The sequence below is a fragment of the Dromiciops gliroides genome, chromosome 5 (assembly GCF_019393635.1).
Source record: "Dromiciops gliroides isolate mDroGli1 chromosome 5, mDroGli1.pri, whole genome shotgun sequence".
NCBI classification, from domain to species: Eukaryota; Metazoa; Chordata; class Mammalia; order Microbiotheria; family Microbiotheriidae; genus Dromiciops; species Dromiciops gliroides.
Window position 1 is genome coordinate 125,424,644 of NC_057865.1, and position 15,064 is coordinate 125,439,707.

A 15,064-nucleotide genomic window follows, 5' to 3' on the forward strand; every position below is an offset into this window, starting at 1 on the left:
ATAATATATTAAGAGCTGGCTTTCAAATCAGCATAACCTGGATTCAAATCCTGACACACACTGGCTGGGTAAACCTTGACAAGTTAATGTCTCACAGTGCCCTTAGACAATTCTTCAGGACTCTAAGTGGCCAGATGAGTCACCAGTCTGCATTGGTCGAGGAAGTCTCTTCTCCAAGAGTCCTCTATCCTGAAGAAATCCCAGATCTACACCAAAACAAACAAGAAGATTTAATAGGAGGTTTTAGGTAAAAGGGGTCTTGTTTTATTTAGTTCTGGCTAAATAGGGGTTTTCACTTGCTGTTTTGGGTGTCTTATGCTTGACCGATCAAGGAGCACTTATGAACTAAAGGAGGGATTACTAGGCTCTAGGGTTTCCCTGCAGATTCACCGGTCAGGAATGCTTGTTACATTCCACCATCTGTAGTACATATGATAGCACAGGTTAGCATGCTAGTCTCTAAGAATTGAATTCCAAAAATAGAATCACGGATAACAGAAGGTCAAGATTAGAAGGTACCTTAGTGGTCATCTCTTCCAACCCATACCTCAACAGAAATCCTTTATACACCATCCCTAAGAAGTGTTGTTCAGCCTCTCTCTGAAGCTCTCCAGTGATAATAGTTTATTCTACTTTAGGTCACTCCTCATTTCCAATTAGGAATGGGTTTTTTTCTGTATGAGTTGAAACCTGTGTCTTTGAAGTATCTGCCCACTCATTAACTACTAGTTCTGTTCTGTGAGTCCAAGTTAAACTGCCTTTCAGATAAATAGTTGGTGACAGCATTGAAGTCCCCCATAAGTCTTCCATTCTTCATACCAAGTTCTTTCAATAGCTCCTCATATATGGAGGTCAAGTAACCTCACCATCTTGGTCCTTTGGACACATTCCAGTTTCTCAGTGTCCTTCCTAAAATGTTGATGTCTGGAACTAAATACCAGATGTAATTTGACCAGAGAATGTCCTGACTTCAAATCCTGCAAAGATACTTATTTCTTGGGTGACCCTGGCCAAAGCTTAACTTCTCTCAGCTTTATTCTCCATAAAATGCCAATAATAATATCACCTTCTTCACAGGACTACTGTGAGGATAAATGAAATAAATCTTAAAGCTATTTTTGTTGTTGTTGTTACACAACAAACCTACTATTTCATTATGGACACTTTTTGGTGCAGACCTATGATTTCATGGGTGTAGGGAACATAAGGTGAGGTAACTTCTACCAGTGCAAATTGGCAACTATTCCATAGTTTGTCTTCTGGGATGATTGCCTCTGGCCCTTAAGGGTTGTCTTGATGACAATCACATAGCCAGTACATACCAGAGACAGAACTTCAAACCACATCTTTCTGACTCCAGAGATGACTCTCCACACTTTACTTCACACTGACTTTCTGGACTCTGTGATCCAAATAATTCATTTTGAGACTGGATTCAGTTTTGTTTGTTTGTTTGTTTTGGGCTGCCATATCACTTTTTGAAGTTATATTGAGCTTGAAATATGTTGACTTTAAGATAACATGAATTGCTGTTCAGCTAGAACTCCCCCAACCTGTCCTTATACAGTCATTTTTAAAACCAAATGTTTAAAAAAACAAATATAGGATTTTACATCAACCACATTTCACCTTATTTGTGTTGTCCCATATTTCAAGCCTTTTGAGTTATTTGGGAATATTGATCCTGTCATCCAGCGTGTGGAACAATCCCAATTTTGCATCATGTACAAATCTGAACAGCAAAGGGACTATTGTATTTACATCATCTTTTGTGCCTACTTAGCACTGCATAGAAAATACTTAATAAATACTTAGAGAATTGAATTAACACTCTTTATGCCTTTATCCATGTCATTTATTTAAACAGCAAAGATAATATAATCAGAGAAAGGGGCTCTGTGGCACTCCATTAAAGATTTCCTTCCAGGTTAATGTTAATCCATCTGGATTTTTGGTCCAGTCATTTAACCAGTACTAAATCTACACTCTGATGCAATTCATATTTTCACAACTCCATTTTCCCCATGCATAATATTAGAGATTTTCTCAGATTCCTAACTGAAATTCAAGTATACAATGAATGACTATAACATTCTTCTAATCTACTAGTTCAGTAATCCTTTCAGAAAAGGGAATGAAGTTAATCTGGCATGAACTATTTCTGATACCTTTTTCAATATTCAGAAATTATATTTTAATAATATATTCTAGAATTGTGTTAAATCAATATTGACTTGATAATTTTCTGGAAATTTTCTATTATATTATATTCTTTAATAATATATTCTAGATTTTTATTAAGAAAGTCAAACTCACTTGCTTAGAGTATTGGGGATTTACCTTCTTGCATCGTTTGAAAATTGGTGTACTTGGCAACTTTATGTTTTGTGGCATCTTTCCCATTATCTGTAATTTTTCAAAGATCTCATAGATCATTGACAGTGGTTCAACAAGCATAATCATAAGTTGTTGTTGTTGTTATTATTATTTTTAATACCCTGAAACATAGATCACCCAGACCTGAAGACTAGAATTAGAGACACCAGTTAAAAGGTTATTATAATAGCCCAGATGAAAGGAGATGAGCTAAAATGGAGGTGATTATCTGAAATATGGACTTTGCTCAGGGTGCACAGTAAATCCTTTGCTCCCAATATATGTTTATGACATATTTCTGGGACTTCCCAAATTCTTTGTCAAGAACTAGGCTCCTTTCATAGAACACTTGATTCCTTTCAGGGTGAAGTCATCACCCATTCTGGCAGGACAAGAAGAAAGGGTTGGCCCCCAACTTCTCTCTGTGTGAAGGGTGACTATCCCCTCTGCCCATTACAAATAGATCTTATCAAGTTACTCCTCTGATCAAAAATCTTCAGTGGCTCTTTATTGACTCCTGAATAAAATGTCAACCCCTTGACCTTGCATTTAATATTTAAGGCACCCCACAAAATGCCACCAAAATACTTTTTAGACTTATTTATGTTGCTTACCTTTCACTGACCAAGTGCTGCAGCCAAACCACACTATTCTCTGTTCTTCAATCTAGCCCTCCCTGTTTTCCCATTGGTGTCTTTTGACCTAGTGACCCTCCATTCTGTGTCATAAACCAACATCAAAACTTGTTTTGGTGGTGGTGTTGTTATGTGTCCAGAGTCCAGAACATTCCCTTCTACATAGCAGATGCTTAATAGATATTTGCAAAAAAAGAAATTTTGAAAAAAAATATTTTGAGAGTGAAATTCATTTTCTATTCAAATTATTAGAGGAATTATTTAGTTTTTATTTCCTTCAATCAAAATTAAGGTTATAGTTATCTCCTCAGATGGATCTAATTAAATTGCAAGATTTTTTTAAAAAAATTAACTAACAAATCATTTTTCTCATTCATTGTTATAAATATGCTTAGTTAAGCAAAACAAATTCCTGAATTTGTCATATTCGAAGAATATATGTGTCTTTGAGCAACCTGAATCCATCAGTTCTCTGTGAAGAGGTAGCTAGTGTACTTTGTCATAGGTCCTTTGAAATCATGGATGATCTTTGCATTGATAGAGTTCTTCCAGTTCTCAGAGTTGTTTATAGTATTGTTGTGTTAATTGTTCTGGTTCTACTCATCTCATTTTTCATCAGTTTACAAAAGTCTTCAAAATTGTTCATTTTATGACATTGATATAATAGTATAAATTGTTCTGGTTGTGCTCACTTCATTCTGCATCTCTCTTTGTCTTGTGAAACCATCTTTTACCTCATTATAGCACAATGGTATTCCATCACAGAATTTAAAAAATACTGAAGAAATTATTAGGAGGATGAATTCTGAATCCCATTGGGGAAAAGGTTCAAATAACCTAGGAACTACCTTTCTCTGTGATGTACCTAATTCAGTTCACCAAACCTCTTGGGAAACAGCCCCAGAAGCCCATCTTTCTTCCCTTCTTGACAAGTTGGAACAGAGGAGGAGGGGTGGCTGTGTCCACAAGCCCTATTTTCATGATTTTTCCCATAACCATCCTTGGAGGTGTCCTCCTTAGATATTCATTTCTGTTAGTGATACATGGCCTATTTGAACAGTATGTATTGCTATAATAGGCAAGATACAGAAGAAAATTGACAAAATGGCATGTTGGAGGGAGGAAGAGAGGGATTATATCAGAAGATATTGACTAGATTACATTTGGGAAACTATATAGTGATTTGATTGACCCCAATATTCTCCTGTAACAAGCACTCATATTTTTAACATCAACATTCTTCTGTTAATGCTATATAGCTCTGGATCACAGAACATGCCAATCTCCAAAGTAGTAAATATATAGGTTATTCAAAGATCAATAGAAGGATCCATGGTGTCTATGAATAGGCCATCACATATTACCAAGATAGAATTGCCTGACAGAAATAACATGAAGAATTTCCACAAGGAGACATATAGCCAAAAAATTAAGTAGCCTAGCCATATACCAAGAGAAAAAGATAGTTTATTGACAGCTTATGTACTATATTATTTGCCATATATATTGAAAAACTAAAGAAAGATCCTCAAAAAGTCAAGTAAATATCCTGGTGGGGGGGGTGGGCATTTATGGGACAATATGGATGAAAAGGCATGAATGAGTTATCTTCTACACCATCAGAATGAGTACCCAGCAATGAAATCATAGATCCATCAGAATATTAAAGGAACACAGATAGATAGATATAAGATAATAATGATATTAAATTTCCTAAGTCCTCAAGTATTGTAAGAGAAATTTTGATAGCACATAATAAAAGAACTTCTCATAGTAAGATAGTTCATATAGTCAAAGAGTTTGTCTGCCAAGGTGCTAAAAAGCTTTTTCCACAATTTTGTTAAAAATAAGATAGACATGGAGCTAACCTACAAGTAGATGGGTTAGATGACTGCCACTGAGGTATAGCATCGCCTATTGGCCTACTACCATCCTTGAAATTTTTACCATTACAATTACCACCTTTGTTTTGTGTCATTGTTTCCAGAAAGTCCTTTGTTAAGATGCAATCACATAACTAAAAGCAAAATCACATAAAACTCCACTAGCAGAGAAGAAATAGGAAACCAGATAGATCATTGTTTGTCCTTCATTCTTGAAGAGGATCGTGACATTGGGGTGATGTCATGACTTGCACTGAATTGGATTTAAGTGAGGGAGGGCTGTGCAAAGTCACCAACCTCACTCTCTTCTCCAAAGTCATCTGGGTCCAGAGACAAGATATACATCACAACTACTGGAGATGGTCCCGGATGTTTAAGTCATTTGGGGTTAAGTGACTTGCCCAGGGTCACACAGCTAGTATATGTCTGAGGTGAGATTTTAACTCGGGTCCTCCAACCTCAGGGCCAATGCTCTATCCACTGTGCCACCTAGCTGCCCCAAACCAGATGGCTAAATTGTGACTAAAGAAGCAGGAAAATCATTGTGCCCTGGGAAATCAGAAGACAATATGACAGCTTGATATGGATGGTGCATCAGACAGAGAGGTGACACCCAAAAGGTCAAGGCAAAAGAGCAAACATGGAAGGGATACCAAAGGCAAACTTCAACTTGTTAGTTCTTTTATCTAGAGGTAGTCCTGAATTGATACCCACTTAGTTTCAGATATCTTTCCACTGAAGTCAAATACTTTGATGATATAATTAAATCTTCCAAGTCTCTTCTAGCCCTACCATTCTAGTATCAGATATAAAAAAATGAATGATCATTTCCCTTACAACAGTTTAGATGATTAAATGATTAAAATAGCAAAACAACAAGCAAAATATAAAGAGCATATTGATAGCACAAAGAATTTGCCCAGGGCAAAAATATACCTGATGACAAAAATAATGAATGGTTATTATATGTCCAGTTGCATTACTATATAGTATTTGCCTTCTTACAGATGGAGAATTATCACTGTGGAAGGATTTTAGAGAGTCCATTTTGAGAAAGTATTTGAAGAAAAATAAATATTTGGAAAATGAGGGAGGAAATATGAGATAAGTCAAATACACCATATATAGCATATTATTATCATTTAGATGCTGATCTATAAGAGAGATACACCCAAATAAAGAAGATAGAGATTGATAAAGATGGAGATGTATGAATTACATATAGATATATAGAAGATATGTATGCGTGTTTGTGTGTAAATACATCTTCCAGTTCTTAGAATCATAACATGTAACGAATATTGTGTTTGGAAATGATAGTAGTTTGTGTGTCTGAGGAAAAGAGGAAGAAGTAGAAACAGATAGAGAAGAAAGAGATTAGATAGAGTATGAGAGAGAGGAGGGAGGAGGCTGAAACAAACAGTTGATCTGGATCATCTTACAAAACATAAAAGGTCCCCAAATCTCCGTTTCTTTTTATATCAATTTTGCAGTTACATTTTTTAAAATTTCAAGTTTTCATCTCAAGCTGTGAAGCATCTCTTATGACCAGCCCTTTTCAGTGATGAATGTATCCTCCAAGGAATGATAGACTTTTCAACGTAAACGCTGCAAATATACTTCTATTTGCTTGATGAAATGTCACAATCAGCATACCAAGTGTTATATTTTGTACCCACAAGATTCCATGAGAGTAACCCACCACTTTACCTTGGAATTTTTTACTTCTTCTGTTGCCTTTTTTCAGTTGAGGAAAAGTGAAACTTATGTGGCTGTTTGAACTCAATAGTGATTTCAACTGAATATACCCTGTGACAAAGCTTACATTTCATTTTCGTCAGTCATCCCGGACTGCTTTCTTCCATTGTTGCCTTGAGAGCTGCATAGGAGAAGTAGCAAGGAGGTAATTACATACAAAGACCTTAACTGCTAAAACAGTGTTCAAACAAACCCATTAAATCGCATCAACAATAAAGACCAGTGAAACAAAGAGATTGCAGTGTTTCATTTCAACCTGACATTCTCAAGAGAGCAGAAAGCACAAGGCAAACCCAGAAGTACTTATCTATTCCCTGAGCTGTGTGGAGAAAGTTCACAGGAAGCAGTTAAAGACACAGTAACTATGCCCTGCATTCAACTGATTTTCTTTGGGACTTTGCTGTTTTGTGCTGTTACATAGTGTTTTTGAAAACAACTTAATACTCTAGAATCCAGATGTAATGGAGATTAGTTATAAAATTAGCTCTTCCTTCCATGGATGATTTAAGAAGTGCCTAGATCAGAAAGGCATTCATTTATGAACATTCTGGTAAGGCTGCTAGGGTCCCAAAGGTATAGGAGCTATTCACTGCCATGTAAGCAATAAGTGTCCCTGCTGGATCCTGGCCCACTCTAGGGACCATTAGGAGCAGGAAAGACTACAAGGAGACGCTTACAATTGGTCTTAGGAAGTAAAGAATGTTGTGACATGATTCTAGCAGTTCAAGTTGGCTGTGTAAAACAGCTGCTTTCAGAGAGAACTCTATATATTGTTTTATTATTCAGAAGGTAAATGTTGCATTGTCAAAGCAGACAAACCAGTGCCTAAAATCTATCTACTTCTCACGCAGAACCTATTTTCCTCTCCACCACAATCAAGTTATTATATCATTTCACCCAAAGCTTTCTTTCCCATCACCACTGTGTTCCCTTCAGGGTACCTACCTACTCCTGTACTGCCCTTGACTTATGACTTAACTCATTTGGGTATTCAGAAAACACTGTTGATCACACTTTGGGAACACTGATTTTGCTCTTCAAGCCACTCAAAGTACATGTCATTTGTTTCCATGTCTATGTACAGATACATATTCTTAATGGCAGGCTTATTAAAATGTGACTATGTCATAGCTTTGTACAGTTCAGGTTCTTGTTACCTTAGAGATTGCCTCTCTCCACATGACAAATGAGATCACCCAGAACACGCTTGCTCTTAAGATTTGAGTTACAAGAGACAAGGCATTTTCCACAGAGAGCCATTAAGTTTGGAATTCCCTTTCCCTGGTCTGACATAACCCAGGGGTATTGGCCTTCTGGGTTGGTAAAAAACCACATCAAGTGAGGTTAGCCTTCTTTGATTAGTGATAATCCTATTGGGCAGGAAGAAACTGCTAATTTGGCTTTAAATTCTAAGAAGTTTATGATTTTGTCTTTTTTAATATTCGTGTCCCTTAAGAAATTGCACAGCCATGTTTATTTTAATCTTTTTTAAAATTGAGACAGTAATTTACACATTTTTTGTTTCTATGTTCTTACATCATGTCACAAATAATGTGAGGCAGAATTCTATGGGGAAGTATTTCTTTTTATCTTACATAAACTATTTTGTAGTAATTGACCAACTATATAGGCAAACTGATCTCTTATGTACTCACAGTGATTCTGTGATCACCAGAGACTAATAAGTTATGTCCCTAGAATTGCTAACACTTTTTTAGAAGATACTGTTGCCACAAACAGAAACTAACCATTGTTAATGTACCCTTTCTGTTTTGGAAAATTTTGTCATTATTTCGCCTTTTGGAAGTATGTACTATTCTTTGTTGTATCAAAAAATAGTGTGTTTCTTGACATGATTTGTCCATTAGACTCCATTGACCTCCACTACTTGGTTCTTCCTCACCAAAGCTTTGCCCATTTTCACCTGGACTGTCTAACTTTGGACATTTTGATAAGTGCCACTATAATTATGTTTAAGGTAACCGAGTTTGTGTCCATTGCATCTCCCCCAAATGGCCTATAAGCTTCCTCAGGACAGGGACCATGTTTTCTGTTTCTCTTCTAGGCCAAAACGGTACTTGGGACAGTACTTTGTAGATAGCAGGTACTTAGTTTTTAAGAGGATACTTTATTTTATTTATGTCACAGCACAGAATTTTAAAGTGCTCTTTCATCATTATTGTTTCTTCCTTCCTCCCTTGACATATGTGTAAGGCTCTTTGGAAAATGGGAAAATAATGAAGGCTTGTTATCCCAATGTTTCATTTCCCAGATTTCTTATTATGTATGCTGAAAGTTATTTTGAGGAGATGCATATAAAACTCAAGTTCTCTGTTAGTGGCTTTAAATATCCTATTCAAATAGTAACTAGCATTAATTTTCAGGGTCTAAAAACATATCGCTAATTATTTATAAATGTAGAACAGCAGATTTCCTCATTTAATAACAACTGTAAAGAAACTAATCATCATAAAAGTTTAAACTTAAAATTGAGAAAATGATTGAATGCATTAACATCTAAGCTTAGTGACCTCCTTAGCTTCTTTGGCCGCAGGCTAATACCAGGAGTTGATGAGAAGTAGGCAAAGAATGTGTCTATGTTCTATACAACCTAAGTTCCACCTAAAATGGAAGAAATATGTTGCTTTTCTTGTGACAAACCCAATAACTGATTGCTGTATTGTGTTTACTTGTGTTGATAAAATTTTCCTAAATAGTCAATGTTCTGTGTTGTTCTACAGTTTGTTTCAGTGTTGGAAGGGGTGCTATCTAAGTTGTCAAGGTATGATGAAGGTACTTTCTTCTCATCCATTCTGTCATTCACTGTAAGTATTTGGATAAGTTCACTTCTTCATTTTAACTATCAAATTATTTGTTATCTTTAATTTTAAAATTAATTATGTGTTTCTTTCTTATCCAAGGTGAAAGCAGCTGCAAAATATGTTGATGTTCCAGTGAGTAGTACTCCTTTCTTTTCATTTAACTTTTTTTAACTCTAGATAACTAATTTTTATTGTTATTTTGCTTTTATAGAAGGCTCTGTAGGGTTACAACAAGGATACCTATTTCACAGAATTTAAAATCTTGAAACGGACATAGGGTTCTTAGATGGGGAGGTAAGGAGGCAGAGCAATCTAAGAAGGGAACAATGTCCGTGTGATACTGTGTATACACTTATTTACATGTTTTCTCCTCCATTCAACTGGAAACTCCTTGAGAGCAAGGACTGTCTTTTTCCCTTTTTTTATCCCTAGGGTTTAGCATAGTGCCTGATACATAGTAAGTGTATAATAAATGTTGTTTGATTGATTGATGGCTAGCCCTTTAACTTCTCACTGCCAAAAATATCTAAGACTACTAGCTGCAAAGCATTTGCAGTTCTGCATGGGAAGAGGAAGTTCCTCATGAAGAGTTCCCAAAACTGATGAAATCATAGATCTGAACAAAAAATCTAAGTGTCTTATATCCTTTAGTAGAAAACACTGAATTTAGAGTCCAAAATATATGGATTTGAGCCTCAGATTCAACACTTACCACCTGTGTGACCTTGGGTAAATCAGAAAGCCTCCCTGAACCTATGAATGGAAAGACAACTTGTGCTGCCTACCTAATGGAATAGTTGTGAGGCTCAAATGAGATGTATGTCATTGCAAATATTGATATCCCCAAAGTGAAAAGGTTTGGACATGTCACTTCCCCGTTCAAGCTCCAGCATAATTCCCTCTCACCTTTGAGGTAAAATGGGAACTCCTCATTGAACATATAAAAGCCTTGACTCTCACACAATTACACATTATTTTACATCACATACTCTGTGCCCCAGCAGATTGTCCTGCTTACTTTTTTTTTAAAGTAAGGCAATTGGGGTTAAGTGACTTGCCCAGGGTCACACAGCTAGTAAGTGTTAAGGGTCTGAGGCTGGATTTGAACTCAGGTACTCCTGACTCCAGGGCCGGTGCTCTATCCACTGCACCATCTAGCTGCCCCCCTGCTTACTTTTCTACATCCAAGACATTCCATTCTCTAATTCCATGTATTTGCATATACTATTCCCCCATACCTAAAATGGACTCCCTGCTCAACTCCACCTTGTAGAATCTCTAGCTTACTGCAAGCCCCAAGTCAAATGTCACCCACCCAGTACAAGTCCTGTTCTGAATCCCCTTCCCTGTCAATACCAAGAAATTACTTTGTGTATACTTTGCTTATCTGTGTTCATGTTGCTTCCCACCAATGGAATGTCAGCTCTTTGTGGATTGGAATTTGTGTGTGTGTGTGTGTGTGTGTGTGTGTGTGTGTCTTTGTACCCACAGCCCCAAATACCTGATATATTTGCATCTTAATAAATGTATCAGGTGTTTAATAAATGCCTATTGAATAAATTGAAAGAATTTTGTAACTACAAAGCCTTATAAAAATGTAAGTGATTATTATTCTTTGTATCCCCCCTCAAAAGTTTTATGAATTTGCTTTTCACATGGTAGGGACTTGATAAGTACTTGTTAGATGAATAAGAATGGACAGATGGTAGGGGCAGCTGGGTGGCACAGTGGATAGAACACCGGCCCTGGAGTCAGGAGGACCTGAGTTCAAATCTGGCCTCAGACACTTGACACTTACTAGCTGTGTGACCCTGGGCACACCCTGGGTTGACTTCAAACTCTGCAAGTCACTTAACCCTAATTGCCTCACTAAAAAAAAGAATGAGTGGATGGATGGATATATGGATGGCTATTCTATGCGATAAACTTCTGGATGTGAAAATATCATCTGTGGTGGGAATTAGGACTTGGAAGATGATAACATAAGAGAATGGAAGAGAAATTCTCTAGTAAAAGGCACAAGGCCCAGAAGTTGTTAGAGGCAAAGAAAAATAAAACAACTCAGACATTGAGATAAGGATAAAGAAATACAAATTCTGTAAAGTGATTAAAAAAATTAAAAGTATAAAAATTGTTCAAATCCAAAACTATTCTTGGGAGAAAAAACCAAATGGGGAACAATGGCTCCAAGAAACCTTTAAGATTTTCAGAAATGCCTTATAGGAGCAATATAGTCGAAGACATATTAATTATGACAGAGCATGGCACAAATACAATTGTTTGCTTATAATTTTCTATATGTGTTGATGGACAAATGATCCTTGTAATATCTATTTGATTTGTGTAAGGTTGACTATGGTTCCTTTTACAATCTGAAGTTAACATGACAAAGTCATGCCAGAATATTCCAAGGCAAACCTGAATTCTAGTATTTTATCCCTCATCTTGATTTTAGCAAAGCAGCTGACAAATCTCTCCTAATAGCCCTATGGATAAAATGATAAAGATGTAAGCTAGATGGAAATACTGTCAGTTGTATTTACAGCTGGTTACACCACCTTCTTCAAATGCTTTGATTAATGACTTGGTGACAACCAGGAGAACAGTCTCTAGTGGAACAACACAATTATCTATCCATGGCTTTATTCTAATCAAGGGTATCATATTTTAAGTGAATTAGATGAAAACATAATAGGGATCCTTATTAAATCTGTAGATGATACAAATCTAGAAGGGATACTGTGTATGAGAGATGATAGAATCAAAAATTCAGCTTTATATCAAATAAACAAGAACGCTAAATGAAATAAAGATCACATTTATCAGGGATAAATGTAAAATCCTGCCTTACATTCAACAACATAAGAATTTCACGGTCAAGACTGGGAAAAACTAATGTTTTTAAAAAAAAAGATGTAAAGATTTTATATAAAAAAGACATCAAGGTTTTGGTTGACTTCAAACTCTGCATAAGCCTGTAAGATCACATGGCTTCTAGAAATGCTAACACAATCTTAGACTACACTAAAAAGTCAATAGTGCAAATCACAGGAGGTAATTGTCCAATGGTACTACGAGCCAGTCAGACCACATCTGGAGTGCTGAAATTCATTCTGGCTACCACGTTTTAAGAGAGGCATTAAAATTAGATTGTATTGAAAGAAGAATATGCATGAAAACCCATGGTGTATAAGGAAATAACTATGGATGCTTAACCTAGAAAAGACAGAGCAAACACGCTAGACATCTTCAAATATTTATATTGCTGACATATAGAAGGGGCAGGCCTAACTTCTCTAAAATAAAGAACTAGAAGAAAAGACTGGGAGTTACAAAGAGACATATACTGGTTCATGTAGGTCTCTCATAAGGGAGACCATTCTAACAATTAGTTATCTAGACATAGAAGAGACTGCTGCCTGAGATAGTGAGCTCTCTGCTTTTTGAAGATATTCAAGGAAAGTGTAGAACAGACCAGTATAAAAGAGACTACTTGTGTTAGGCATAAGCTTGGACTAATTGGAATAATTGAACAATTATTCAATTCAACAAATATTTATTGATTCCTAATGAATACAAAGTACTGTTCTATGACAGGTTATGAGGCTACAAAGATGATGAATCCCAGAGGCCAGACCCTGAAGGAGCCCAACAAGATAGGAAGGGAGGAAATATATATATAAGCAATGATAATGTAGTTTAGAACATGAGGAACACTTTGTAAAGCTTGTAAACACTCTGTAAATGCAAGCTATTTTTATTGAATGCATTAGCAAAGGTCAAATAAAGTGGCATAAAAGATTCAGGGAGAACAAAATCTACTTCAAAGTGGTAGTTTCAGGGAAAGTTTCATGGAAATGATGGTTTCTGAGTTGGGCCTTGAAGAAGGGAAGTATTTTATTATTGGTGGTGGTGGCGATAGTAATTGTAGTAGTAGTAGTAGTAGTAGTAGTAGTAGTAGTAGTAGTAGTAGTAGTAGTAGTAGTAGTAGTAGTAGCAGCAGCAGCAGCTGCTAGCATTTGTGCCAGCCAGTTTTCTTTAAGATAACTCTAAAGCACTATTATATACTGGTACAAATGCTAGCTATTATTATGTTTTTTGCAGGGCAAGGAGGGTTAGGTGACTTGCCCAGGGTCACACAGCTAGTAAGTGTCAAGTGTTTGATGCTGGATTTGAACTCAGGTCCTCCTGAATCCAGGGCCGGTGCTTTATCCACTGAGCCACCTAGTTGCCCCACTGGCTATTATTATTAAAGAGTATTTGATTCAAACCATCAATAAAGAGTAAAACCTCTTTAAGTTTTTTATGTATGTTCTTTCATTTGATTCTATGAAGTTAGTTCTATTATTATCCCCATGATACAGATGGGAAATGGAGGCTGAGAGATGTGTCTAGCAAAGTGTAATTTCAGCAGGCAATAGCGAAAGAGTCTGATTCAAGCAGGAGTAGGAAGAATGAGGCTGGAGATAAATTACACTTTCTATTTGTGTGGAAGATGCAATACGTAGAGGAAAATAATGTGAAATAAGACTCTAAATGTAAGAAGGAATCAGATTGTGGAGGACTTTGAAGGTGAGGCTAAAGGTCTCTATACTTCATCTTGTAGGCAATAGGAAGTTCTTGAAAGTTAAAAAGCAGGTAAGTGACAATGTGATTTGTGCAAACAAAAATATTATTTTGGCAATTATGTAAAAGACTGGAAGAGTGATAGACAAGTAGACTATTGGAAGGTTCTTTGAATAGTCTAGGTGAGAGGTTGGGAAGATTTGACCTATCATTGTGTCTTACAGAACTGAAATAAAAGCATGGATGAAAGTGATATTCTAGATGTAGAACTGATTGGATGTTCAGATGGAGAAAAGGGGAATTTTTTTAATGACTCCCAAAGTTCTAAACCCAGGTAGCTGAAAGGTTGGCGGTAGCATAGGCAAAAATATAAAAGTTGGGAAGAGGGTTTGGCAAGGATAAAAATGAGATCTTTTTTGGAGTTGTTAAGCTCTTCCTGTCAGGAAGACATGCAAGGAGTGATGTCCAGCATGCTGGAAATGTAGAGCTGGAGCAGAGGGGAAAGGTTAGGACCATATCTAGAGGTTTGAAAATTTGATATTCTTAGAAGCCCCAGGAGCATAAGAGAACTCAAGCATGCCTACAGGGTGTGTGATAGGTGTTCCAGTTCCCAATATGGCTTCTCACTTCTCCAGAGAAGGAGACCAATGGTAAGCACCCTACAGGGTGAATCAGCACACCCTCTAGGCAGCTTTATGCAAAGAATAGATTGCAGATTGAGCAGAGGGCCAAGGATAATCTTTGGGGACATACCTACATTTAGGGAAGTAGAAAGAAGAGGAACCAGCAAAAATCACAGAGGAGTCCTCAGATGTAGAAAGAAAACTGTAAGACTTCAGCATGACTGAAACCGTGACTGAAGGGAGGAGAAACTATCAAGAAGTCTTATACTTCCAAGTGCTTCTCAAAGCGTCAAAGAGGATGAGGACTGAGAAAAGGCCCTTACATTTAGTAATTGCATCATTGGTGAACTTAGAGAGAATAATTTCATTAGAGGAGTGGGAGCGGAAGCCAGATTTCCGAA

At 36.6% G+C, this 15,064-nt stretch overlaps 1 protein-coding gene across 13 annotated transcripts in view; it reads left to right on the forward strand.

The window, feature by feature from the left end:
- The window catches only part of CADPS2 (calcium dependent secretion activator 2), a 746,428-nt gene that overhangs the window by 651,162 nt on the left and 80,202 nt on the right, over window positions 1-15,064 (forward strand). For all 13 annotated transcript variants that reach the window (XM_043965472.1, XM_043965471.1, XM_043965468.1 and 10 more), the window contains 2 exons: window positions 9,394-9,477; window positions 9,574-9,606. In XM_043965472.1, coding sequence (XP_043821407.1) covers window positions 9,394-9,477; window positions 9,574-9,606 — 117 coding nt within the window. The remainder of the gene's footprint in view (window positions 1-9,393; window positions 9,478-9,573; window positions 9,607-15,064) is intronic.